This window comes from Lepidochelys kempii, chromosome 12 (genome assembly GCF_965140285.1).
Source record: "Lepidochelys kempii isolate rLepKem1 chromosome 12, rLepKem1.hap1, whole genome shotgun sequence".
Classification (NCBI taxonomy): Eukaryota; Metazoa; Chordata; order Testudines; family Cheloniidae; genus Lepidochelys; species Lepidochelys kempii.
In genome coordinates, this window is record NC_136391.1 from 4,154,995 (window position 1) to 4,177,217 (window position 22,223).

Sequence of the window (22,223 nt, forward strand, 5' to 3'; positions counted from 1 at the left end):
TCCCTGGAATTCACCCTTTGCCACCAAATTGGGATCCAGAATCTCAGCTTTCTTAAAAATGAATATGTTTCTAGCCCTGGTGGTTGCAAAGAAAAGCTTGAAAACATTCAAAAGATTGTCAAACAATCTTTAAAAAAAGGGAAGAAGGAGGATCCTGGGAACTACAGGCCAGTGAGCCTCACTTCAGTCCCCGGAAAAATCATGGAGCAGGTCCTCAAAGAATCAATCCTGAAGCACTTACATGAGAGGAAAGTGATCAGGAACAGTCAGCATGGATTCACCAAGGGAAGGTCATGCCTGACTAATCTAATCGCCTTCTATGATGAGATTACTGGTTCTGTGGATGAAGGGAAAGCGGTGGATGTATTGTATCTTGACTTTAGCAAAGCTTTTGACACGGTCTCCCACAGTATTCTTGTCAGCAAGTTAAAGAAGTATGGGCTGGATGAATGCACTATAAGGTGGGTAGAAAGTTGGCTAGATTGTCGGGCTCAACGGGTAGTGATCAATGGCTCCATGTCTAGTTGGCAGCCGGTATCAAGTGGAGTGCCCCAGGGGTCGGTCCTGGGGCCGGTTTTGTTCTATATCTTCATAAATGATCTGGAGGATGGTGTGGATTGCACTCTCAGCAAATTTGCGGATGATACTAAACTGGGAGGAGTGGTAGATACGCTGGAGGGCAGGGATAGGGTACAGAGGGACCTAGACAAATTGGAGGATTGGGCCAAAAGAAATCTGATGAGGTTCAATAAGGATAAGTGCAGGGTCCTGCACTTAGGACGGAAGAACCCAATGCACAGCTACAGACTAGGGACCGAATGGCTCGGCAGCAGTTCTGCAGAAAAGGACCTAGGGGTGACAGTGGACAAGAAGCTGGATATGAGTCAGCAGTGTGCCCTTGTTGCCAAGAAGGCCAATGGCATTTTGGGATGTATAAGTAGGGGCATAGCGAGCAGATCGAGGGATGTGATTGTCCCCCTCTATTCGACATTGGTGAGGCCTCATCTGGAGTACTGTGTCCAGTTTTGGGCCCCACACTACAAGAAGGATATGGATAAATTGGAGAGAGTCCAGCGAAGGGCAACAAAAATGATTAGGGGTCTGGAACACATGACTTATGAGGAGAGGCTGAGGGAACTGGGCTTGTTTAGTCTGCAGAAGAGAAAAATGAGGGGGGATTTGATAGCTGCTTTCAACTACCTGAGAGGTAGTTCCAGAGAGGATGGTTCTAGACTATTCTCAGTGGTGGAAGAGGACAGAACAAGGAGTAATGGTCTCAAGTTGCAGTGGGGGAAGTTTAGGTTGGATATTAGGAAAAACTTTTTCACTAGGAGGGTGGTGAAACACTGGAATGCGTTGCCTAGGGAGGTGGTAGAATCTCCTTCCTTAGAAGTTTTTAAGGTCAGGCTTGACAAAGCCCTGGCTGGGATGATTTAATTGGGGATGGGTCCTGCTTCTGAGCAAGGGGTTGGACTAGATGACCTCCTGAGGTCCCTTCCAACCCTGATATTCTATGATTCTATGATTCTATGACCTGAGAGTCACCCATTCAGAGATGTTTGCTGACAGGCTGAAGTGATAGGTCTGCCAGGTATGAACCAGCCCCATCGTCTGGCCCTGGAACCTAAAGATGGGCACCTGTGCCACGGGGAAAATGAAAATATGGGTGCAGCCTACGATAAATAGAACTGAATTCCCAATCAGCCTGCCTAGGGCTCCTGGACACCCAATGTCTTACTCGTCTTAATACTGAACACAGTGAAAACCTGCATTTTAAAAATGTGTCTGAAACGGCTTCAGGATTTCCCCTGTGGCACTGCAGAATGTAGAGGAGCGAGTGTGTGAGGGGCCTGCCAGCGGTGATCCCTGATCCTGCAGCTTTTGGGGCCAGTGCTGGTCAATACTCAAGTCTTTAGAATCACGTACTGGAATGGAGCCAGGCTGGGTACATCACAGATGCACCAGCTGTCCCAGGCACCATCACACACTAAAGGAGTGCTCAACGGTTGCTGAAGAGGAGATGAAGTCTCCTGGGGCCATAGCACCCCAGCCAGTTTGCACAGATACTTTGCGTGTGCTTTAAGAGCATCTTCGGCCATGGGTGTGTCCCTCTTCCTCAGTTTCTCCATCTGTAAACATGGGGGTAACAATACCGACCCACTTTTTCATTCATAGATTCTAAGGCCAGAAGTGACCCTTGTGCTCACCTGGTCGGGCCTCCTTTAGAGCACAGTGCACAGGACTTCCCCAAAATAATTCCTAGGGCAGATCTAGGCTCCCCCAGGAAGGTGCTGGGATCTAGGGAAGAACAGCTCCCCGACTATTGTGGGTGCACGTCTGAACTGAACCTCTGGCCTTCCATAGCACCTCCCCTGCTGGCTCTTCCCCTTTGCCCTGGAATGTGCTTCGGGGTGGACAGGGCTAGAGAGGGGTCAGTGGGACAGGTGGGACCCACAGAATGAGTGTGTGCTGGAGGGTGCATGCTGCATGGGGGCAGAAACTGAGCCTGCCCCAGAGACAGAAATGCAGGAGTGCGCCCTCCTTTCCGTCCCTCCCCCTCCCTCCCACCCCCCTGGTCTGTAACTCTAGTCCTGTCGTGTATAAATCTGTGTGGCGGACCTTTGTCTGAAACTGTCTTTTCCTTCCTTTGCCCTCCTCGTAACCCCTCTCACCCTGATAACATGCATCTCTCTCCTGATTGCCACCCCTCCTCCCTCTTCCCACTCCCCTCTCATCCCTCCTCCCCGCCGTCCCCGCAGCAGTGTTAACAGTACAAAGGGTGGTACCGCTTGGTCCAGCGGGTCCCAAACATACTCACCAGGTTCCACCTATCGCTACCGCAGCCTGGCGCAGCCGGTTAATGCCAACACCCGCCTGTCCAGCGTCTCCTCCCACGACTCTGGCTTCATCTCCCAGGATGCCACGTACTCCAAGCCGCCTTCTCCGATGCCATCTGACATCACCAGTCAGGTAAGGGGGCCATGGGGCGATCGCTGAGCTGACGTGAGTGAATGCCCTCTGGATTCTACACACCCCTTTAAAAAGAAAGGGAAAGGCGCCACCACAGTGATCCACATCAGATCACACGTGCTCATGCCTCCTGAGCGAAGCAGCGGGGTGTAGTGGGTAGAGCGCAGGGACCCAGAGATTCCTGGCTTCTAATCCTGCCTCTGCCACTGATTTGCCTGAGGTTCCCCATCTGTCAGAGAGGGGCAACATTCACCGACCGCCTTGTGGGGCACAGCGAGGGTTAATGCAGATGAGGTGGGGACATGGCTTTAATTCACATTGACCCGGTTCCCACAGCATGGCAGTGAATCCATATGGGATAACTGGGCAGATTTCTGCACGGTCTCTTCACCGCGGCGCCTCTCTTGTCAGCTGGCCCAACAAGCCATTTTGAAGCCCCAGCAGTAAGATTTAGGGGGGAAACCACTGCCACACAATCTCAGGGGCCTTGGGAGGGGAAATAGACAGAATCGAACTTGCATTATGATCAGAAAACGTGGCCCCTTCTTATTCCCTGCATGCCCCAGGCTGACCTGCTTACCTTAGTGACAGACCCGAGCCATTGGTATTGGACCTGCAGAGCCAGCCCAGCTCTGAGAGAGCGGCTGGGTTTCTGCACCATCCCCAGAACATCCCCCAGCCATGGGCAGATTGTACTGCTGGGGACACCGCCGAGCTGTGTCCCAGCCCAGGGTGACTCGGCAGGGCAGGGCAATAGGCCACTTGGTATGATTTTAAACTGTCGTAGGTGCCCAGGGCTGTGTGGACGCCCTTGTTTTGGTTGGAACCAGGCTTATCTCTAGTTAGCAGAAGTCACCGAGAAACAAGTTTAAGTCTAACCTAAATAAACGGCCATTAAACCAGAGTGAGAGTGTACACACGGGTTTGCACTGGTTTAACTACCCCAGTGCAAATTTGGGCGTATGCAAGAAACGTCTTTTGACTGTTAAGATGAGCACTTTCTGTCTGCATCAGGGAGAGACGGGAAGCCTGGAGCCCTGGAATGGCATTTTCTGGAGAGTATCCACACTTCACCGTGACATGCACTGAAATATTCAGAGTGACCCATGCCACAGGCATCCTGCCTTTAGCATGGAACTGCAAAGGACTCGCAAAAGCCAGCAGCAGGGAGGGATGAGATGGCTTAGGCAACTGCCCTGCTGTGCCTTCAGGCTCCAGGCTCTCAGCATGGAATTCCAGAGGTGCACGGTATTCAGATACAGCATAGCTCCTGTTCTCTTCCCCACCCATCATCGGCTTCACACGGGGCTGCTGGCATCAGGAGCAGCCCCTGGGAAGCTGGGCTTGCCCTCCCCTCATTTTATTCGCCAGTAGTTACCCTCCCTCTAATTTTTCAAGTCTGACGTGTGAAAGCCAGAAGCCCTCGGTCTGTAGCACCGACCAGTTGGCCCTAGCGCTTGGATTGCTTGGGCATGGTAGGTGTGGAAAGGACTGCTAAGGGCAGTGCACGTTGTCAGCAGCACGAGGCCCGCATTGCAGAGCTGTCCCTGCACCCCGTTTAGGGCAGCCAGGATTGGCGTTGTGATGAGTTTCCACATGTGGCGGTGGCTGGCCCCTTGGTTAGCTCGCTCTCTGGCTGCCCTGGCTGTGGCAGGGACATGGCTCCCGCAGGATGATCGGGACAGTGTGGGCAAAGGGCAAAGCGTCCGCCGGCTGCATGCACGACTCAGACGGCTGCTCACACCCCTGGCTCTGGTTCTAACCCTAACCCAGCTTGGTGCGGCTGAGTACATAACTGGGGAGGTAACGTGCAATGTGGATGCGCTAAGCCAATCTCACTAACACTGTGCAGCTTTCCTGCTGGTGTGGCTGGGGGTTGGACGCCGGCTGAGTGAACAAGACAGGGTAATGTCCAGGAGCAGGGTCCGCCCCGGGTTACTGTTGGGATAGGGGACCTGGCCTTCATCCTTTCCAGGAGTCTGCTCTCAGCCAAGGCATGGCCATTGCGCCAGGCGGTGCCGTGGCTGGGGTGTGGCGTACTCAGCTGACCCTTGGGAATCCTAGGCCAGCCCAGAGGGAAGGCAGCTGAAGCTGGGGAGAGGGGCTGAATGGAGGGGTAGTGCACAGCACCCCACGCTCTATTTCTGTCCCCTGGGAGATGGGGCTGGGGGCCAGCCAGAGCAGGGGGTACTCGGCGGGGGCGGGGGGTCTGGAGTGGCAGCAGGGCTGCTCTGTCCCTCCTTCCCATGAGAAGGCAGCAGGAGCGGCTCTTCGGAGAGAGACCGCGGCCCCTGCACCGTGCACACCCTTCAGCCAATGCTGTGACTGTGTCATCATGCCCAGGTCTGGGGGTGACGCAGCGACAGGGTACGGGGTGGTGCGTATGGTGTGTTGTCTGTGTGTGTCAGGGATGGGGAGTGTGTGTGTGAGTGTGCTGGGGGAATGCATGCAGCGTGTGCAAGGCATGTGTGTATCCGGTGTGGTATTCGATGGGTCAATGGGGGGGTTGTGTTATATGTTTGTGTGGGGATGGCATGGGTGTGTCTGGATGGTACATGGAGGGTGTCCCTGTCTGAGAAGTGTGTATGGAGTGCAGTTGGGTACGTGTGCGGGAGTGTATTTATGGTGTTTATATCTCTGTGTGTTGGGTGTGTGCCGTGGTGGGTGGGGGTTCATAAGCAGTGAGCACGTACATGTGTGCCTCCACAGGGAGTGTGTGTGCGTGCGTGTGTACACGGGGAAGGAAAGCGTGTAGGGATACGTCCGTACAGGGAAGGAGGGCGTGTGTACGTCCGTACAGGGAAGGAGGGTGTGTAGGGATACGTCCGTACAGGGAAAAAGGGTGTGCGTGTGTGTAGATATGTACAGGGAAGGAGGATTACTGTGTTGTGTGTTGTGACGGAGTCAGACCAGACGGATATAAGAGAGTGGTCCTATTGGGATCCAGGAAGTGGGCGGGCGGAGCTCGTCCACTACGAAAGGAGCCCCCCCCAGCCTAAGGGGGAGATCCACAGGGCCTGGAGAGCCAACTAATTACGGGGGACAACTAATGAAAAAACAGGGACGGGAGTGCGGTCAAAGGGTCAAACGAAGGGAACCGGACGGGGACACCGAGCAGAGAACCCCGGACAGCGCCCACCGCTCCTCAAAGGCGTCAAGGGAGTCGGTGGACGCCGCCCAGAGGAACTCCGCTCGGAGACGTGAACGGACAGAGGATCGGAAATAGGCCCCGCAGTCGCAGGAGACTCCATCGGCCAACCTCCTCACCCTGGTTTTAAGGCAGATATATCAGCCTCAGGGTGAGCAGGTCCCTGCTCCCTGGATAGCCAAACAAAGGCGACTCCAGGCCAATCAAGACACCTGACACCAATTAACCAATTAAGCTCATTAGGCTAATGGGGACAGGTGGAACCAAACGAGGTCTCACTCAGACTGCTTAAAAGCTCTCCTTTCCAGTTCCCTAGAGAGAGCCCAGGTGAAAGGAGCTGGAGGAGGAAGGATTGCTGTATCCTGAGGAAGGGATGAAGCTTGGAAGAGGGGACCACGGGGGAAGTGGCCCAGGGAATCAAAGCAGTGTTTAGTGGTGGAGGGAAACCCACCAACAGCTGCTATCCTTAAGGGCCCTGGGCTGGAACCCAGAGTAGAGGGTGGGCCCGGGTTCCCCCCTCTCCCCGCCCCCATACTCTACAGAGATCCCCTTGAGAGGGGACACAGGACTCGGTCCCTTCAGGAGGGCGAACTGTGTCTACGGAGCAACACAGACTATGGGGTGTTTCCCCGTCCCATCTTCCATACTGGCCTGTGATGAGAGTAACCCAAGAGGCTGTGACTCTGGCCGCTACGCTGTGAAAGGAAGGTCACATTGGGGCCTTAGTGAGTTTGAGGCCCCTGGATGTGCCAGGAAGCACGGGGCCCACAATTATAGGCTTGGAACTTTGTCACAGTATGTATGTGTAGTCAGGGAGTGCGTGTGTGTGTACACAGGGAAGGAGGGTGTTTGTGTGTATATGTATGTACAGGGAAGGAGGATATGTGTGTGCGTGTACACAGGGAAGGAACGTACGTATGTGTGTACGTACGTACGTGCAGGGAAGGAGGGGGCGTGTGTGCAGGGAAGGAGGGGGCGTGTGTGCAGGGAAGGAGGGGGCGTGTGCGCGTGTACACAGGGAAGGAACGTGTGTATGTGTGTACGTACGTACGTGCAGGGAAGGAGGGGGCGTGTGCGTGTGTGCAGGGAAGGAGGGGGCGTGTGCGTGTGTGCAGGGAAGGAGGGGGCGTGTGTGCAGGGAAGGAGGGGGCGTGTGCATGCCTGTAGGCTGTCTGTCTGCACCTAACATTCACTGGGGCACTCCAGCTGCGTCTGCACTGCTGGCTGTGGGGCTGGCCCAGACGCTCCCGGGCTTGGGGGGCGCGTTTCTCTCCTCTCCTGCTGCATGCCTTTGGCTTTGTAACCAGGTTTCTTGTCTTCCTTCTCTGTGTGTTCGTTTGACGCTCCCGCTGACGGACTCTGGGCATGGCAGAAGTCCTCCAGTTCCGCATCCTCCGAGGCCTCGGAAACCTGCCAGTCAGTTAGTGAATGCAGCTCCCCCACCTCGGTTAGTTCTAGCTCTACCGCAGGGGCGTGCTCAGGCGGTGAAAAGGTGAAGCCTTCATCAGCAACGTCCCCCTCTCTGTCCATCTCTCTCGCTTCATTGGGGTTACGTTTCCCATGCAGATACCCCAGGGGCAGCACAGTGCATGGCACCTGGGGGCCTCTTGGGAGACGCACCCCTCCCATCCCATTAATCTCCCCCTCCTCCCCCTCCATCTCCACTCCTGGGCTGCCCTGGCTCTCGACTGGCTTTGTGCTTTGTCACGGGCTCTGAAGCCCTGGTGTGCGTCTGGCTTCCCTTCCCCCTGCCTGCCACGCTGCTCGGCTCCCTGGCTGCGGGGGGACATGGCACAGAAGTGAGTGCAGGGTTTTCTTCACCACCGGTTTCTTGCTGTGTTTCAGCTGAAACCTATGAATGTAGCTCATGTGGCCAGGACTGAAGGAAGCTCCCGAAGAAGCCTGAGCCTGGTGTGTATTTCCCAGCGTGTCTGTGGGCAAGGCCCTGTCAGAGGTCTGGAGATGGGAGACGTTGGGTCACGTCTCTCCTCCCCGCAGGGGGCTAGGGCAGGGCCCTCCCCTCGGCTGCAGTAGACTCTCCGGTGCTTTGCGTAGGGAGGGGTGGCACTTTGCCCCTGGGCTGGAACTGGGCTGTGCTATGCTGCCCGCACTGAGCCCAGCTGGGGTGAGGCTGGCAGGCCAGGTGGTGGAGAAGCGGGACAGGTCCTTGCCGTGCCGGGGCAGCCCAGCACTATGTGACCTGCAGCCTAGAAGCTAGCCGGTGGGTCTAAAGCAAAGCAGGCTGCATGCAGCCATATTTCCAATGCTGCTGGGGCTATGCGGCTTCTGCGCTGGTGAGCCAGTAAGGGATGAGCAGAGCCACGGTAGGTGTTGATTATTGGCTTGACACACCGTGTCTGTCTCTCCCGCTTCCTGAGCGACCCCAGCGCTTGCTGAGCAGCCTGGAGCTCCAGGCCGACAAACCCGCTGCTTGGCCCGCTGGCCTGGGGGCTTCACCCTCTGTGCTCCTTGGCTGCGACAGCAGAGTTGGCCACCCCACGGCTTCCCGTATGACAGGAAGCAGGGCTGCATTCGCCTTGGGTTGCCTCCCAGCCCTTACCCTGGGATCTCCAGCCCAGGCCCTGTCATTCGGCTGCTCAGCACCCCTGATGCCTGGGGGTCAGGCCATCCTCTCTGCACATCTTCTTCCTCCGAGGGAAGCAGAGACGGGGGGGGGGGGGCACCTGAGACTGCCCCGAAATGGGCCCAGCCTTGGCTTGAGTGTGATCCCAAGACGAGCGGAGTTGCGGGAGAGCCAGGCATTTTCCTGACTGCCAGGAGGCTGAATCGGAGGCTCTGTGGCGCCAAGGAAGGGGCACATAGAATGGGGGCTAGCACAAGGGACTGAGCGGACATGTGGGTCAGATGGGACACAGGAAAGGAATAGGGGGTGAAGAATGCGAAAGATGGATAGAAATGTGCCCGGGAGGGAGATAGATGGGGCGGGGGGGAAGAAAACCAGGGAGGGGGATGGGTGGGGATAGGTGAGGAGGGAGATGGGCAAGGATGGGTAGGGAAGGAATGGGTGGAGTTGGTATCTTGTCCAGATGATGGTGTGATTGTGGCTGGAGGTTATTACTAGGCATTGGGCTGAATGGTCCAGGCTAGACCCCCCTCGGGACTCCCTGTACACACGCATGCCCACGTGTGCACACCTACATACACAGACGCGTGCACGCACATGGCCTTCGTACTCTACACGTGGCCACGGACAGAGGCTTTGGTTCACAAAGAAGCGAGAGCCTGGCATACCAGCCCATCCATCCAGGGTGGTGGCACGATGGTTCACACAGCCGCTGCCTCTGCTAATTTGCAGCCAGTCATTTCTGTGTTACCACCAGGACCCTTCCCTCCCTCCCACCCCCGCACTCTCCCCTCTGTTTCTTTCCATGCTCACTAATCCTTTGCTACGTTCCTGTCCCCCTGAGGCCAAGCCCCCTGTCTTACCAGGTCTGCCTTGCCTTTTGCAGGATTGGTCCAAAGCCAGTCCTTACGACCAGCCGGTGGTCACCACCCTGCAGCGGAGGAAGAACCGTGTGGAGCATCTGCGGGAGGCCGAGATGGGCTCCGCCGGCATGGGGTACCCAGGAATTAACCTGGAGGACGTGCCCAGGCCCAGGATGTCCCCAGCTACCATCGCCGCCAAGGTACAGCTGTTAAGGAGCGAGGGGAGGGCAACGTGGGACCATGGAGACTGTTTGCAGCACTAAATGCTGGGTTCGAGCTCTGCTCCTGCGCAGTTCACTTCGTGGTTCCCTGGGAGTGCCTGGATGTCCCGATCCTGCCCTCCCGCCCTGGGGCTTGTTTGCTGCCCTCCCCCTCGCTGGGATGGCCGTGTGCTTACAAACCCATCTGTGTGCACAGACCTGCTGGCTGGGAATCGGTCCTGCCCCGTGCTGCTGATGACCCCAGCCCGACTTGCAATATTCATGTCAGTCGCTCCTGACTCCCAGTCATGCCCAGAGACCAGGGTGAGAGGAGTAAACTCCTCTGACTGGAAGCTAAGGCAGATTGTGATGGGTCCCTCTGGTTCTCCAACAGCATGGTGAGGAGGTGTCCCCTGCTGCCAGCGACCTGGCCATGGTGCTCACCCGTGGCCTGAGCCTCGAACACCAGAAGAGCAGCCGGGACTCCTTGCAGTACTCCAGTGGCTACAGCACCCAGACCACTACACCGTCCTGCTCAGAAGACACCATCCCGTCTCAAGGTAGCCTCCATGCAGCCGGGCTGGCAAGGGGGCTGGGTTTTCCAGGCCTTGGAGCGACGTGCTCAGCCAGGGCTGATGCCCAGGACTCACTGAGATCCACTGCTCGCATGGCAGTCCTGCTGCAGGGATCTCAGGATGGAGCCACTGGATTCCTTCTGCCGAAGGGATCAAATGGGGCAGGATAAATCAGGAGCTGCTGTGGAGCTGCAGGATGGGGCCGAGCTGGGGGCTGGGAGGGAACCGGGAGTTCCCATCATGCCACAGGGAATTCTCTACATCCAGTTTTGCAAACAGTATTTTAGATTCATAGAACTGTGGGGCTGGAAGGGACCTCGAGAGTGCGTCCGTGCGTCCCCCCTGCATGGAGGCAGGACTGGGCACCCTGAGACCAGCCCGCAAAGGGGTTTGTCTCCTTGCTCTTAAAACCTCCAGAGGTGGGGTTTCCTTGGTGACCTTGGTACTGAATAAATAAAAAACGGTTCCTTGTCACAACCTGGAGGAGACAATGACGTCCGCTTTTTCAACCTCTGTTGCAAAATGTGGCTTTCCATTTGTCCACCAGCGTGTGTTTGCATGATGGTTTGTGGTGCGGTGGGTGGGCTTTGGTCACGTTTGCACCCATGACTGTGGGGTGGAGTGTGGTGGCTATGTTGTAAGTGGTGTGTGTGTGTGTTTTGTATGAGTTTTGTGTTGCGTGTAATGTGATGGTGTGTGATGTTTTGATTGTGTGGTGTGTAGTCTGGTTGTTATGTTTGTGTTGTGTTATAGTATGTTGTGGTCGTGTGATGTGTATTTTGGATCATGCTGATTCTAGGTGCTAGCGTTTTGGCTGTGTGGTGTGGTTGAGTTTCTGGTGGTCGTTGTGTGTGGAATGGTTTTGTTGCTGGTGGTTCTATGTATGTAATGCGTTTGTGGTTGTCTTGCTGGTTCATGTTTTGTGGTTGTGTTGTGCATGCTGTGGCTGATAGTTGTGTAGCTGGAGGTTGTGGTTTGTGTCATGCTGACACTGGTGATTGTGGTGCATGTATTATGGCTCTGGTTGTGTTGCGGCTGGTGTGGTTGTGGCATATGTATGGCATGCTGATACTATGTATTGATTGTGTTATGTTCCTGGTGGTTGGGGGGGGGGTCGTCATGCTGATGCTGTGTTGATTGTGTTGCACATGTGGTTGTGTTGTTGCTGGCAGTGTCGTTGTGGTGTGTGGGTGCCATGCTGATATGTGGTGTTGATTGTGTTGCATGTGTTGGTTGTGGTGATTGGGCCTGTGTCGCACTGACACTGCATGTTGATGGTGATTGTATTGCCTGTGTTGCGCTGACGCTGCGTGTTTATGACACAGTTGCATTTGGTGGTGTCGCGCTGACGCTGCATGTTTTTGGTGATTGCATTGTATGTGTTGTGCTTGTGTATTGCGCTGACGCTGTGTGTTGGGGATAGCGTTGGTTGTGGTGGTAGTGTTGGCGATTGTGTTGCACGCGGTGGCTGCGGTGGTGGGGTGTCTGTCACGCTGACGCTGTGTGGTGGTTGCGGTGGTGGTGTGTGTGTCGCGCTGATGCTGTGTGGTGGTTGCGGTGGTCGTGGTGCGGGTGTCACGCTGACGCTGTGTGGTGTTGGCGACTGCGTTGCGCGCGGTGGTCGTGGTGGTGTGTGTGTGTCGCACTGACGCTGTGTGGTGGTTGCGGTGGTGGAGCGGGTGTCATGCTGACGCTGTGTGGTGTTGGCGACTGCGTTGCACGCGGTGGTTGCGGTGGTGGTGTGGGTGTCGCGCTGATGCTGTGTGGTGTTGTGGGTGTTGCACTGACGCTGTGTGGTGGTTGCGGTGGTGGTGTGGGTGTCGCCCTGACGCTGTGTGGTGGTTGCGGTGGTGGTGTGGGTGTCGCCCTGACGCTGTGTGGTGGTTGCGGTGGTGGTGCGGGTGTCGCGCTGACGCTGTGTGGTGGTTGCGGTGGTGGAGCGGGTGTCATGCTGACGCTGTGTGGTGTTGGCGACTGCGTTGCACGCGGTAGTTGCGGTGGTGGTGTGGGTGTCGCGCTGACGCTGTGTGGTGGTTGCGGTGGTGGTGTGGGTGTCGCGCTGATGCTGTGTGGTGGTTGCGGTGGTGGTGCGGGTGTCGCGCTGACGCTGTGTGGTGTTGGCGACTGCGTTGCGCGCGGTGGTTGCGGTGGTGGTGTGTGTGTCGCGCTGACGCTGTGTGGTCTTGGCGATTGCGTTGCGCGTGGTGGTGCGGGTGTCGCGCTGACGCTGTGTGGTGGTTGCGGTGGTGGTGCGGGTGTCGCGCTGACGCTGTGTGGTGTTAGCGATTGCGTTGCGCGCGGTAGTTGCGGTGGTGGTGTGGGTGTCGCGCTGACGCTGTGTGGTGGTTGCGGTGGTGGTGCGGGTGTCACGCTGACGCTGTGTGGTGGTTGCGGTGGTGGTGCGGGTGTCACGCTGACGCTGTGTGGTGGTTGCAGTGGTGGTGCGGGTGTCACGCTGACGCTGTGTGGTGTTGGCGATTGCGTTGCGCGTGGTGGTTGCGGTGGTGGTGTGGGTGTTGCACTGACGCTGTGTGGTGGTTGCGGTGGTGGTGGTGTGGGTGTCGCGCTGACGCTGTGTGGTGTTGGCGACTGCGTTGCACGCGGTAGTTGCGGTGGTGGTGCGGGTGTCGCGCTGACGCTGTGTGGTGGTTGCGGTGGTGGTGCGGGTGTCGCGCTGATGCTGTGTGGTGGTTGCGGTGGTGGTGTGGGTGTCGCGCTGACGCTGTGTGGTGGTTGCGGTGGTGGTGCGGGTGTCGCGCTGATGCTGTGTGGTGGTTGCGGTGGTGGTGTGGGTGTCGCGCTGACGCTGTGTGGTGGTTGCGGTGGTGGTGGTGTGGGTGTCGCGCTGATGCTGTGTGGTGTTGGCGACTGCGTTGGTTGCGGTGGTGGTGCGGGTGTCGTGCTGACGCTGTGTGGTGTTGGCGACTGCGTTGCGCGCGGTGGTTGCGGTGGTGGTGCGGGTGTCGCGCTGACGCTGTGTGGTGGTTGCGGTGGTGGTGCGGGTGTCACGCTGACGCTGTGTGGTGTTGGCGACTGCGTTGCGCGCGGTGGTTGCGGTGGTGGTGCAGGTGTCGCGCTGACGCTGTGTGGTGGTTGCGGTGGTGGTGGTGTGGGTGTCGCGCTGATGCTGTGTGGTGTTGGCGACTGCGTTGGTTGCGGTGGTGGTGCGGGTGTCGCGCTGACGCTGTGTGGTGGTTGCGGTGGTGGTGGTGCGGGTGTCGCGCTGACGCTGTGTGGTGGTTGCGGTGGTGGTGTGGGTGTCGCCCTGACGCTGTGTGGTGGTTGCGGTGGTGGTGCGGGTGTCGCGCTGACGCTGTGTGGTGTTGGCGACTGCGTTGCACGCGGTAGTTGCGGTGGTGGTGTGGGTGTCGCGCTGACGCTGTGTGGTGGTTGCGGTGGTGGTGTGGGTGTTGCACTGACGCTGTGTGGTGTTGGCGACTGCGTTGCGCGCGGTGGTTGCGGTGGTGGTGTGTGTGTCGCGCTGACGCTGTGTGGTCTTGGCGATTGCGTTGCGCGTGGTGGTGCGGGTGTCGCGCTGACGCTGTGTGGTGGTTGCGGTGGTGGTGCGGGTGTCGCGCTGACGCTGTGTGGTGTTAGCGATTGCGTTGCGCGCGGTAGTTGCGGTGGTGGTGTGGGTGTCGCGCTGACGCTGTGTGGTGGTTGCGGTGGTGGTGTGGGTGTCGCGCTGACGCTGTGTGGTGGTTGCGGTGGTGGTGCGGGTGTCGCGCTGACGCTGTGTGGTGGTTGCGGTGGTGGTGCGGGTGTCACGCTGACGCTGTGTGGTGTTGGCGATTGCGTTGCGCGCGGTAGTTGCGGTGGTGGTGCGGGTGTCGCGCTGACGCTGTGTGGTGGTTGCGGTGGTGGTGTGGGTGTTGCACTGACGCTGTGTGGTGGTTGCGGTGGTGGTGGTGTGGGTGTCGCGCTGACGCTGTGTGGTGTTGGCGACTGCGTTGCACGCGGTAGTTGCGGTGGTGGTGCGGGTGTCGCGCTGACGCTGTGTGGTGGTTGCGGTGGTGGTGCGGGTGTCGCGCTGACGCTGTGTGGTTGTTGCGGTGGTGGTGGTGCGGGTGTCGCGCTGACGCTGTGTGGTGGTTGCGGTGGTGGTGGTGCGGGTGTCACGCTGACGCTGTGTGGTGGTTGCGGTGGTGGTGCGGGTGTCGCGCTGATGCTGTGTGGTGGTTGCGGTGGTGGTGTGGGTGTCGCGCTGACGCTGTGTGGTGGTTGCGGTGGTGGTGGTGTGGGTGTCGTGCTGACGCTGTGTGGTGTTGGCGACTGCGTTGCGCGCGGTGGTTGCGGTGGTGGTGCGGGTGTCGCGCTGACGCTGTGTGGTGTTGGTGACTGCGTTGCGCGCGGTGGTTGCGGTGGTGGTGCGGGTGTCGCGCTGACGCTGTGTGGTGGTTGCGGTGGTGGTGCGGGTGTCACGCTGACGCTGTGTGGTGTTGGCGACTGCGTTGCGCGCGGTGGTTGCGGTGGTGGTGCAGGTGTCGCGCTGACGCTGTGTGGTGGTTGCGGTGGTGGTGCGGGTGTCGCGCTGATGCTGTGTGGTGTTGGCGACTGCGTTGCGCGCGGTGGTTGCGGTGGTGGTGCGGGTGTCACGCTGACGCTGTGTGGTGTTGGCGACTGCGTTGCGCACGGTGGTTGCGGTGGTGGTGCGGGTGTCACGCTGACGCTGTGTGGTGTTGGTGACTGCGTTGCGCGCGGTGGTTGCGGTGGTGGTGCGGGTGTCGCGCTGACGCTGTGTGGTGGTTGCGGTGGTGGTGGTGTCGCGCTGACGCTGTGTGGTGTTGGCGACTGCGTTGCGCGCGGTGGTTGCGGTGGTGGTGCAGGTGTTGCGCTGACGCTGTGTGGTGGTAGCGGTGGTGGTGGTGCGGGTGTCGCGCTGACGCTGTGTGGTGGTTGCGGTGGTGGTGGTGCGGGTGTCGCGCTGACGCTGTGTGGTGGTAGCGGTGGTGGTGGTGCGGGTGTCGCGCTGACGCTGTGTGGTGGTCGCGGTGGTGGTGGTGCGGGTGTCGCGCTGACGCTGTGTGGTGGTTGCGGTGGCGGTGGTGCGGGTGTGGTGTTGGCGACTGCGTTGCGCGCGGTGGTTGCGGTGGTGGTGCGGGTGTCGCGCTGACGCTGTGTGGTGGTTGCGGTGGTGGTGGTGCGGGTGTCGCGCTGACGCTGTGTGGTGGTTGCGGTGGTGGCGGTGCGGGTGTCGCGCTGACGCTGTGTGGTGGTTGCGGTGGTGGTGGTGCGGGTGTGGTGTTGGCGACTGCGTTGCGCGCGGTGGTTGCGGTGGTGGTGCGGGTGTCGCGCTGACGCTGTGTGGTGGTTGCGGCGGTGGTGGTGGTGCGGGTGTCGCGCTGACGCTGTGTGGTGGTTGCGGTGGTGGTGGTGCGGGTGTCGCGCTGACGCTGTGTGGTGGTCGCGGTGGTGGTGGTGCGGGTGTCGCGCTGACGCTGTGTGGTGGTTGCGGTGGTGGCGGTGCGGGTGTCGCGCTGACGCTGTGTGGTGGTTGCGGTGGTGGTGGTGCGGGTGTGGTGTTGGCGACTGCGTTGCGCGCGGTGGTTGCGGTGGTGGTGGTGGTGCGGGTGTCGCGCTGACGCTGTGTGGTGGTTGCGGCGGTGGTGGTGGTGCGGGTGTCGCGCTGACGCTGTGTGGTGGTCGCGGTGGTGGTGGTGCGGGTGTCGCGCTGACGCTGTGTGGTGGTCGCGGTGGTGGTGGTGCGGGTGTCGCGCTGACGCTGTGTGGTGGTCGCGGTGGTGGTGGTGCGGGTGTCGCGCTGACGCTGTGTGGTGGTCGCGGTGGTGGTGGTGCGGGTGTCGCGCTGACGCTGTGTGGTGGTTGCGGTGGTGGTGGTGCGGGTGTGGTGTTGGCGACTGCGTTGCGCGCGGTGGTCGCGGTGGCTGACGCTGTGTGTTGCCCCCAGGCTCGGATTACGACTGCTACTCGGTGAACGGAGACGTGGAGTGCGACAGCCAGAGCGAGTTTGACAAATCCTCCACCATCCCGCGCAACAGCAACATCGCCCAGAACTACCGCCGCATGATCCAGACCAAGCGCCCCGCCTCCACTGCTGGGCTGCCCACCGGGACCCCCCTGCCGGCTAGTGCCCCCCCTGGCGTGGCCACTATCCGCCGCACGCCCTCCACCAAGCCCTCAGTGCGCCGCACCCTCTCCAACGCCGGGCCCATCCCCATCCGGCCCCCTATCGTCCCGGTGAAGACCCCCACGGTTCCAGACTCCCCTGGCTACACAGGGCCCACCCGGGTGGGCAGTGAAGAGTGTGTATTTTACGCCGACGACGCCTCGCCAAACACCCTGGACTTCGCCAAAGCCTCGCCCAAGAGGCTCAGCCTCCCCAACACAGCCTGGGGTAGCAACGCCATGGAGATCTCGGTGTACCCGGGCGCAGGGCAGCACCTCTCTGCGGAGGAAGAGGAGGACCAGCAGCTGGCCGCCAACCGGCACAGCCTGGTGGAGAAGATTGGCGAGCTGGTGGCCAGTGCCCGGGCCCTGGGTGAGGGCCAATTCCCCTTCCCCACCGCTCTCTCTGTCCCTGGCCCTGGAGTGGAGATGCCCACTCTGCCCCCAGCTGCCTCCAGCGACCCCCCTGCGGAAGACATGCTGGTAGCCATCCGGCGCGGGGTTCGCCTGCGCAGGACCATCACCAACGACAGATCCGCCCCACGGATATTGTGATGACACTCCCCCCACCCACCGCATCCCATGGGAAGAGAGCAAACACAGGGTCCGGACTGAGCACAGAAGAGAAATCAATCCAATAAAGAATCACTGAGGCAAAGCCACTTTATGGAGCTAGAGACGAGTTTAGATTTAAATGGAAATTTAAAAGTCTTCGCTAACAAACTTGCAAGGCGCCACCTAGGAGGCACTGAACTGGTTTTGGAGCCTATTTTATATTTCATTTCTCACGCCCTTCTGCTCCTCCTAGTTCCCCCTCCCCTCCCCACGCCTTGCTCCTGGCTGTTAAAGACTCCTTGCTGCCAGCAGGAGGCAGCGCTACAAGAGGGGGCCACCCCCACTGTGTGTTGCGGGGGGTGGAGGGGGAGCACAAACCTGGACTCAAATAAGCAGCTACATAATAAGTATAAAGAACACACACAGACAGACAGACACACACACACAACGCCCAGGACTGCTGGCTGCTGTAACCCCACAAGCCACCTCCCTCCTCTTCCTCTGGATGTCACTGCCTCCCCAATATGCCTTTGCTGGCGGAGCAGCTGCCCCTACATGTGTGCCCCCTGGGAGTGGATTTGGGGGCTAGCACTTCATAGTCTCCGGTTGAAAACTTGGCACTGTACCAAAAGCCAGGCTCTCTTCCCCTCCTGAGTAGCTGAGATGTGGAAGGACTTCCCCGGCTCTGCCCAGACCTCAGGCCAGGGGTCTTGGGTACATGTGTTTCTCAGGAGGTTAGACTGCTTGTGTGGGTCTCTAGCCATGTAGTGACAAGGCAGGGGTAGGGGTGCCCATCTACAGCTCTGCTAGCAACCAGCAGCATTGGTAGTTTAAAGGAACCGGCCTGCTCAAGAGTTACCTTTTCCCGCATCCAGCTTCACAGCCCGCATTTGCCCTGGGGCTGGTTACCGAAGTCCAGGGTAAAGGGGTTGCCAGACAGCTAGGAATCCAGCAGGCTTCTGCGAGGTGAGCCTCGGAGTGTGCAGGGGGATCTGGGGCTGTTTGTGCAGCACAGTCCCTAGCTGGGTGTTTGCATGAGTGTGTGTGAAGCTGGGGGGTTGCATGTGTGCCTGGCTGTGGATGGATGCAGGGTTTTGCAGCACGGCGGGGGGTGCATCTGCCCACACTTACTCCTGCTCTCCCCTAACAGTCGTAGCCGCCAGATCAGCACGAACACGGAACGCTGACCTGGAACGGGACAGCCAGCACCGGGCCCCGGTGGATTTGTCATGGTGAAGTGCCCTTGAGCTGGGAGGCCCATCCCTGGCATTAAGCTACACAGGGCTGTGCCGCGGGGACTCAGTGCCCTGTGCCTTCCCTTTCCCAGTAAGATGCCATCCCATGAGGAATGGGAATCTCAGGTCTTGCTCAGTGGCCATTCTCCCCCTGCCCCTCCAGACTCACAGCCAGTCTCGCCTACTCCACACCCGGTCCCATTGAAAAGAATGGGGACTCCCCACACAGGAAGGTGTTACTCAGTGGGAGTAAAGGTGGCAGAGTCAGACCTGCCTCTTTTACAAAACATCCGTTAGCCTCAGTGGCCGCGGCCTGCGAAAGCACCGACTGGATACGCGGTGGGCAGAGCTGGCAGGCCAGAGCCCATAGGCCCTGCTGGAGTTCTCTCAGTGAGGACATGGTTCTCATTGGGGCACAGGGGGACCCTAGATCACAGCTCCTTGTCACTGAGCTCTGATGGTAAATTTAACGCTGCTTAGCCCAAGGCCTCCGGGGGCTAATGATCATGAGCATCCCAATAATCATGGCCTCGTGGCATCTCCCAGCACCAGGTTACTGGGCACCTGCTTTCCCACGACTGCCAACCTGATGAGGTGCTGCGTCCTTCCTCAGAAGTCAATGGTGAAACCATAGACTGGGGCACAATCACTGTCCCCGCATTAACTGGATTTCGAGTTAGAGGCAGTAGAGCCACCGAAGGGTTAATTTTGGAGGCAGGAGGGTGGGGACAGATTTCGGGATGACCGTCTGTGTTCTGTTCATAACCTGGTCTGATGGACACACCTCCCTCATTGCTTATAAGCTGGGCTTTGCCATGGTGGTTGGATAAATACAGTGAGAGAACAGGAACGGGGATCTGCTGCAGGCCCGTGCGCTCCCGTAAAGACCTTGCAGCAGCTGTGCCAAAGGAAGGGCTCGCTGATTCAGCATGATCTGGATCGCTTGGTAAACTGGGTGCAAGCAAACAATACTCATTTTAATAAGGGTAAATGTCCAAGTACACATCTGGTAACAAAGAACATAGGCCATGCTTGCAGCCTGGGGGACTCTCTCCTGGCACGCAGGGACTGAAAGAGATTTGGAGGTGTGGGTGGATAATCAGTGAACGTGAGTTCCCAGTGCAACTCTGTGGCCAAAAGAGCTAATGCTATCCTGGGGTGCATCAATGGGAATGATGAGTAGAAGCAGAGAGGTTCTTTTGTCTCTGTATTTGGCACTGGTGCGACCACTGCTGGAATCCTGTGTCCAGGTCTGGTGCTCACCATTCCAGAAGGATGTGGGTAAATTGGAGAAGGGTCAGAGAAGAGCCACGAGACTGATTAAAGGCTTAGAAACCCTGCCTTGGAGTGACAGACTCAAGGAGCTCAGTCTATTTAGCTAACAAAGAAAAGGTTAAGGGGTGACTTGTAGATTCTTATAGATTGTGATCGTGGGGAGCAACCATTGAATAATGGGTGCTTCCGTCTAGCCGATGAAGGTCTAACACAAGCCAGTGGCTGACAGTTGAAGCTAGACCCATTCAGACTGGAAAGGAGGTGTACATGTTTCATGGGTAGAGTAATTAGCCATTGGAGTGATTTAGCAAGGGTCGAGGTGGATTCTCCATCAGTGACAATGTTAAAATCAGGACTGGCTGTTTCTTAAAAAGCTCTGCTCTAGGGATTACTGTGGGGAAGTCCTATGGCTGGTACCATGCTGGGGGGGGTCAGACCAGGTGATCCCAGTGGGCCCTTCTGGTCTTGGAATCTGCATCTATGCCTGGCCTCCTCCATGCCATGCATGTTGAGCTGGTACAGTGTGAGGGTGCTCAAGCTGTCTGCCTCTTGCCCTTCCCTGCTTCCACCCCCACCCCAAACCTACAACATCTGTACTGGCTGACAGAAGGTGACGTTGGGAAGGAGGAGGGATTTGTGATGAGTGAGTGCGTGACTGGAGGGGAGGAAGCTAGGGGCAGGGTGTCCTGGCTGAACGGCAGTGGCTATGTGGTCTTTAGGGTTTGGGTTTGGAAAGGGGAGAGCTGGTCTTTCCCTGCATCTGATTGGATAGGAATGAATAGTAATCAGCTTGCTAGAGAAATGATGAGTTATGATTGGTTGAGAGCTGATCTAATCCACCCCCCCTCCCTTCCTCACCCCTTTACCTTAAGAAGCCAGAAGCACTGGCCTTACACCCAGGATCCCTCCAAAGGACCAATAGCTCAGAGGTGCCATCGTCACCAGGTGGCCGACAGCAGTGCGGTGGGGACAGAGAACCACCATTTGGTTATTACAGGAGAAGGGAGCCACACGAGGGCTACCCTTGGCCTGCTGTATTTTGCACTGAACAGTAGCTGAGCAGAAGGGATCCTGCAGCAATGGGAGCCATGTCAAAGACCCTGGATAAGCAGACTGAGCTACTATGGATAGAATGGCCCAGTGATTGGGGATCTCCATTGATTTTGGTGAGTTGCACCGGAGATGAGCAGGGCCCGTTGATTTTGGTGGAGTCACACTGTAGTTGACTCCCATGGTTTTGATCTTACTGTTCATCTCTCCTGTAGCCTGCCAGGCTTTCAACAGCATGCTGGGGGTTGGCTCTCCTGTTCCTTGAGAAACATTTCAGCCAAGCAGAGCAGCCCTGTGCCTCTCTGAAGTAGATGTGTGATGGGCGGGGCTGGAGAGGGGGGATTGCATTAAGAATAAAGGCCAAGCTAGTAGCATGTACAATCCACCTCTGATGTGAAAAGCAAAGGTCTCTGAACTGCAGCCAAGGAGCTCCCCTGGGCTCCGAAGGTCTTAGTCTTTTTGAAAATGGTTATTTTAAGGATCTGTAAAAGGCCTTTAAGAAAGCACAACCTCTTCTTCCTCCCTCCCTGGCCTTTTCTTTCGCCTTCTCTCTCCCACTCCTCATGCAAAGCACAGCAGATCACCACGATGTACATAGCTCCAAAGGGGAGTTCCCAGCCCGCCCCACCAGCCCAGGGGTGTGTGGGTGTGGGTGTGTATGTGTGTGTCGCATCTCAACCCAGTTACTCTTACACTGTGTAATAAAGATTAGTTATAACCTCTCTCCGTCCCGTCTCTCCTGCCCCTCTTATTGTGACCAGAGCTGATGATGACGCGTGACAACTGTTTGTTTTTTGGTTTTATTTTTCATTTTGTACAGAGAAAAAAATTTCCTTTTAAAAAAATGTCTTTCGACTGAAGTAACTTTTCTGGTGCTGTTGTTAACTTGTTCCTTTTTTTAATTTATTTCCCCCCCACACCCCTGCTACCCTTTCCTCACCCTCTCTTTTTCTTTTGTTTTTTGGATAATTATCCTGTTCCCCACCCCATCCTTGATTTAAATAGTCACTGCTACAAGTAACGAATGCACTGTGAAGATTCCAGTATTAATAAAAGTTGTACTGTAATTAATACTTGGGACTCACGTTTGTTCTTGTGTCTCACCTGTTCTTTCACCTGTCCCACTTCCTTGCTCCACAACTCCTGACTGAGCTTGTAGAAGGAAGGTAATATGGATGGGGGATGAGGTGGACGAGGCTTTCTTCCGGCAACTCACGGAAGTTACTAGATCGCAGGCCCTGGTTCTCATGGGAGACTTCAATCACCCTGATATCTGCTGGGAGAGCAATACAGCGGTGCACAGACAATCCAGGAAGTTTTTGGAAAATGAAGGGGACAATTTCCTGGTGCAAGTGCTGGAGGAACCAACTAGGGGCAGAGCTCTTCTTGACCTGCTGCTCACAAACCGGGAAGAATTAATAGGGGAAGCTAAAGTGGATGGGAACCTGGGAGGCAGTGACCATGTGATGGTTGAGTTCAGGATCCTGACACAGGGAAGAAAGGAGAGCAGCAGAATACGGACCCTGGACTTCAGAAAAGCAGACTTTGACTCCCTCAGGGAACTGATGGGCAGGATCCCCTGGGAGAATAACATGAGGGGGAAAGGAGTCCAGGAGAGCTGGCTGTATTTTAAAGAATCGTT

General features: G+C 57.5%; 1 protein-coding gene across 8 annotated transcripts in view; it reads left to right on the top strand.

Moving 5' to 3' along the window:
* The window catches only part of MTSS2 (MTSS I-BAR domain containing 2), a 91,648-nt gene extending 69,994 nt beyond the window's left edge, over positions 1-21,654 (top strand). Inside the window, exons 10-15 of one of the 8 annotated variants that reach the window (XM_073307169.2) lie at positions 2,760-2,970; positions 7,491-7,565; positions 7,964-8,029; positions 9,589-9,765; positions 10,160-10,325; positions 16,249-21,654. In XM_073307169.2, coding sequence (XP_073163270.1) covers positions 2,760-2,970; positions 7,491-7,565; positions 7,964-8,029; positions 9,589-9,765; positions 10,160-10,325; positions 16,249-17,021 — 1,468 coding nt within the window. In that variant the 3' untranslated portion in view covers positions 17,022-21,654. Of the gene's footprint in view, positions 1-2,759; positions 2,971-7,490; positions 7,611-7,963; positions 8,030-9,588; positions 9,766-10,159; positions 10,326-16,248 lie in introns of all 8 variants that reach the window. The other 7 variants (XM_073307170.2, XM_073307175.2, XM_073307171.2 and 4 more) reach the window with 7 other exon arrangements.
* The last annotated feature ends 569 nt before the right edge of the window (positions 21,655-22,223 follow it).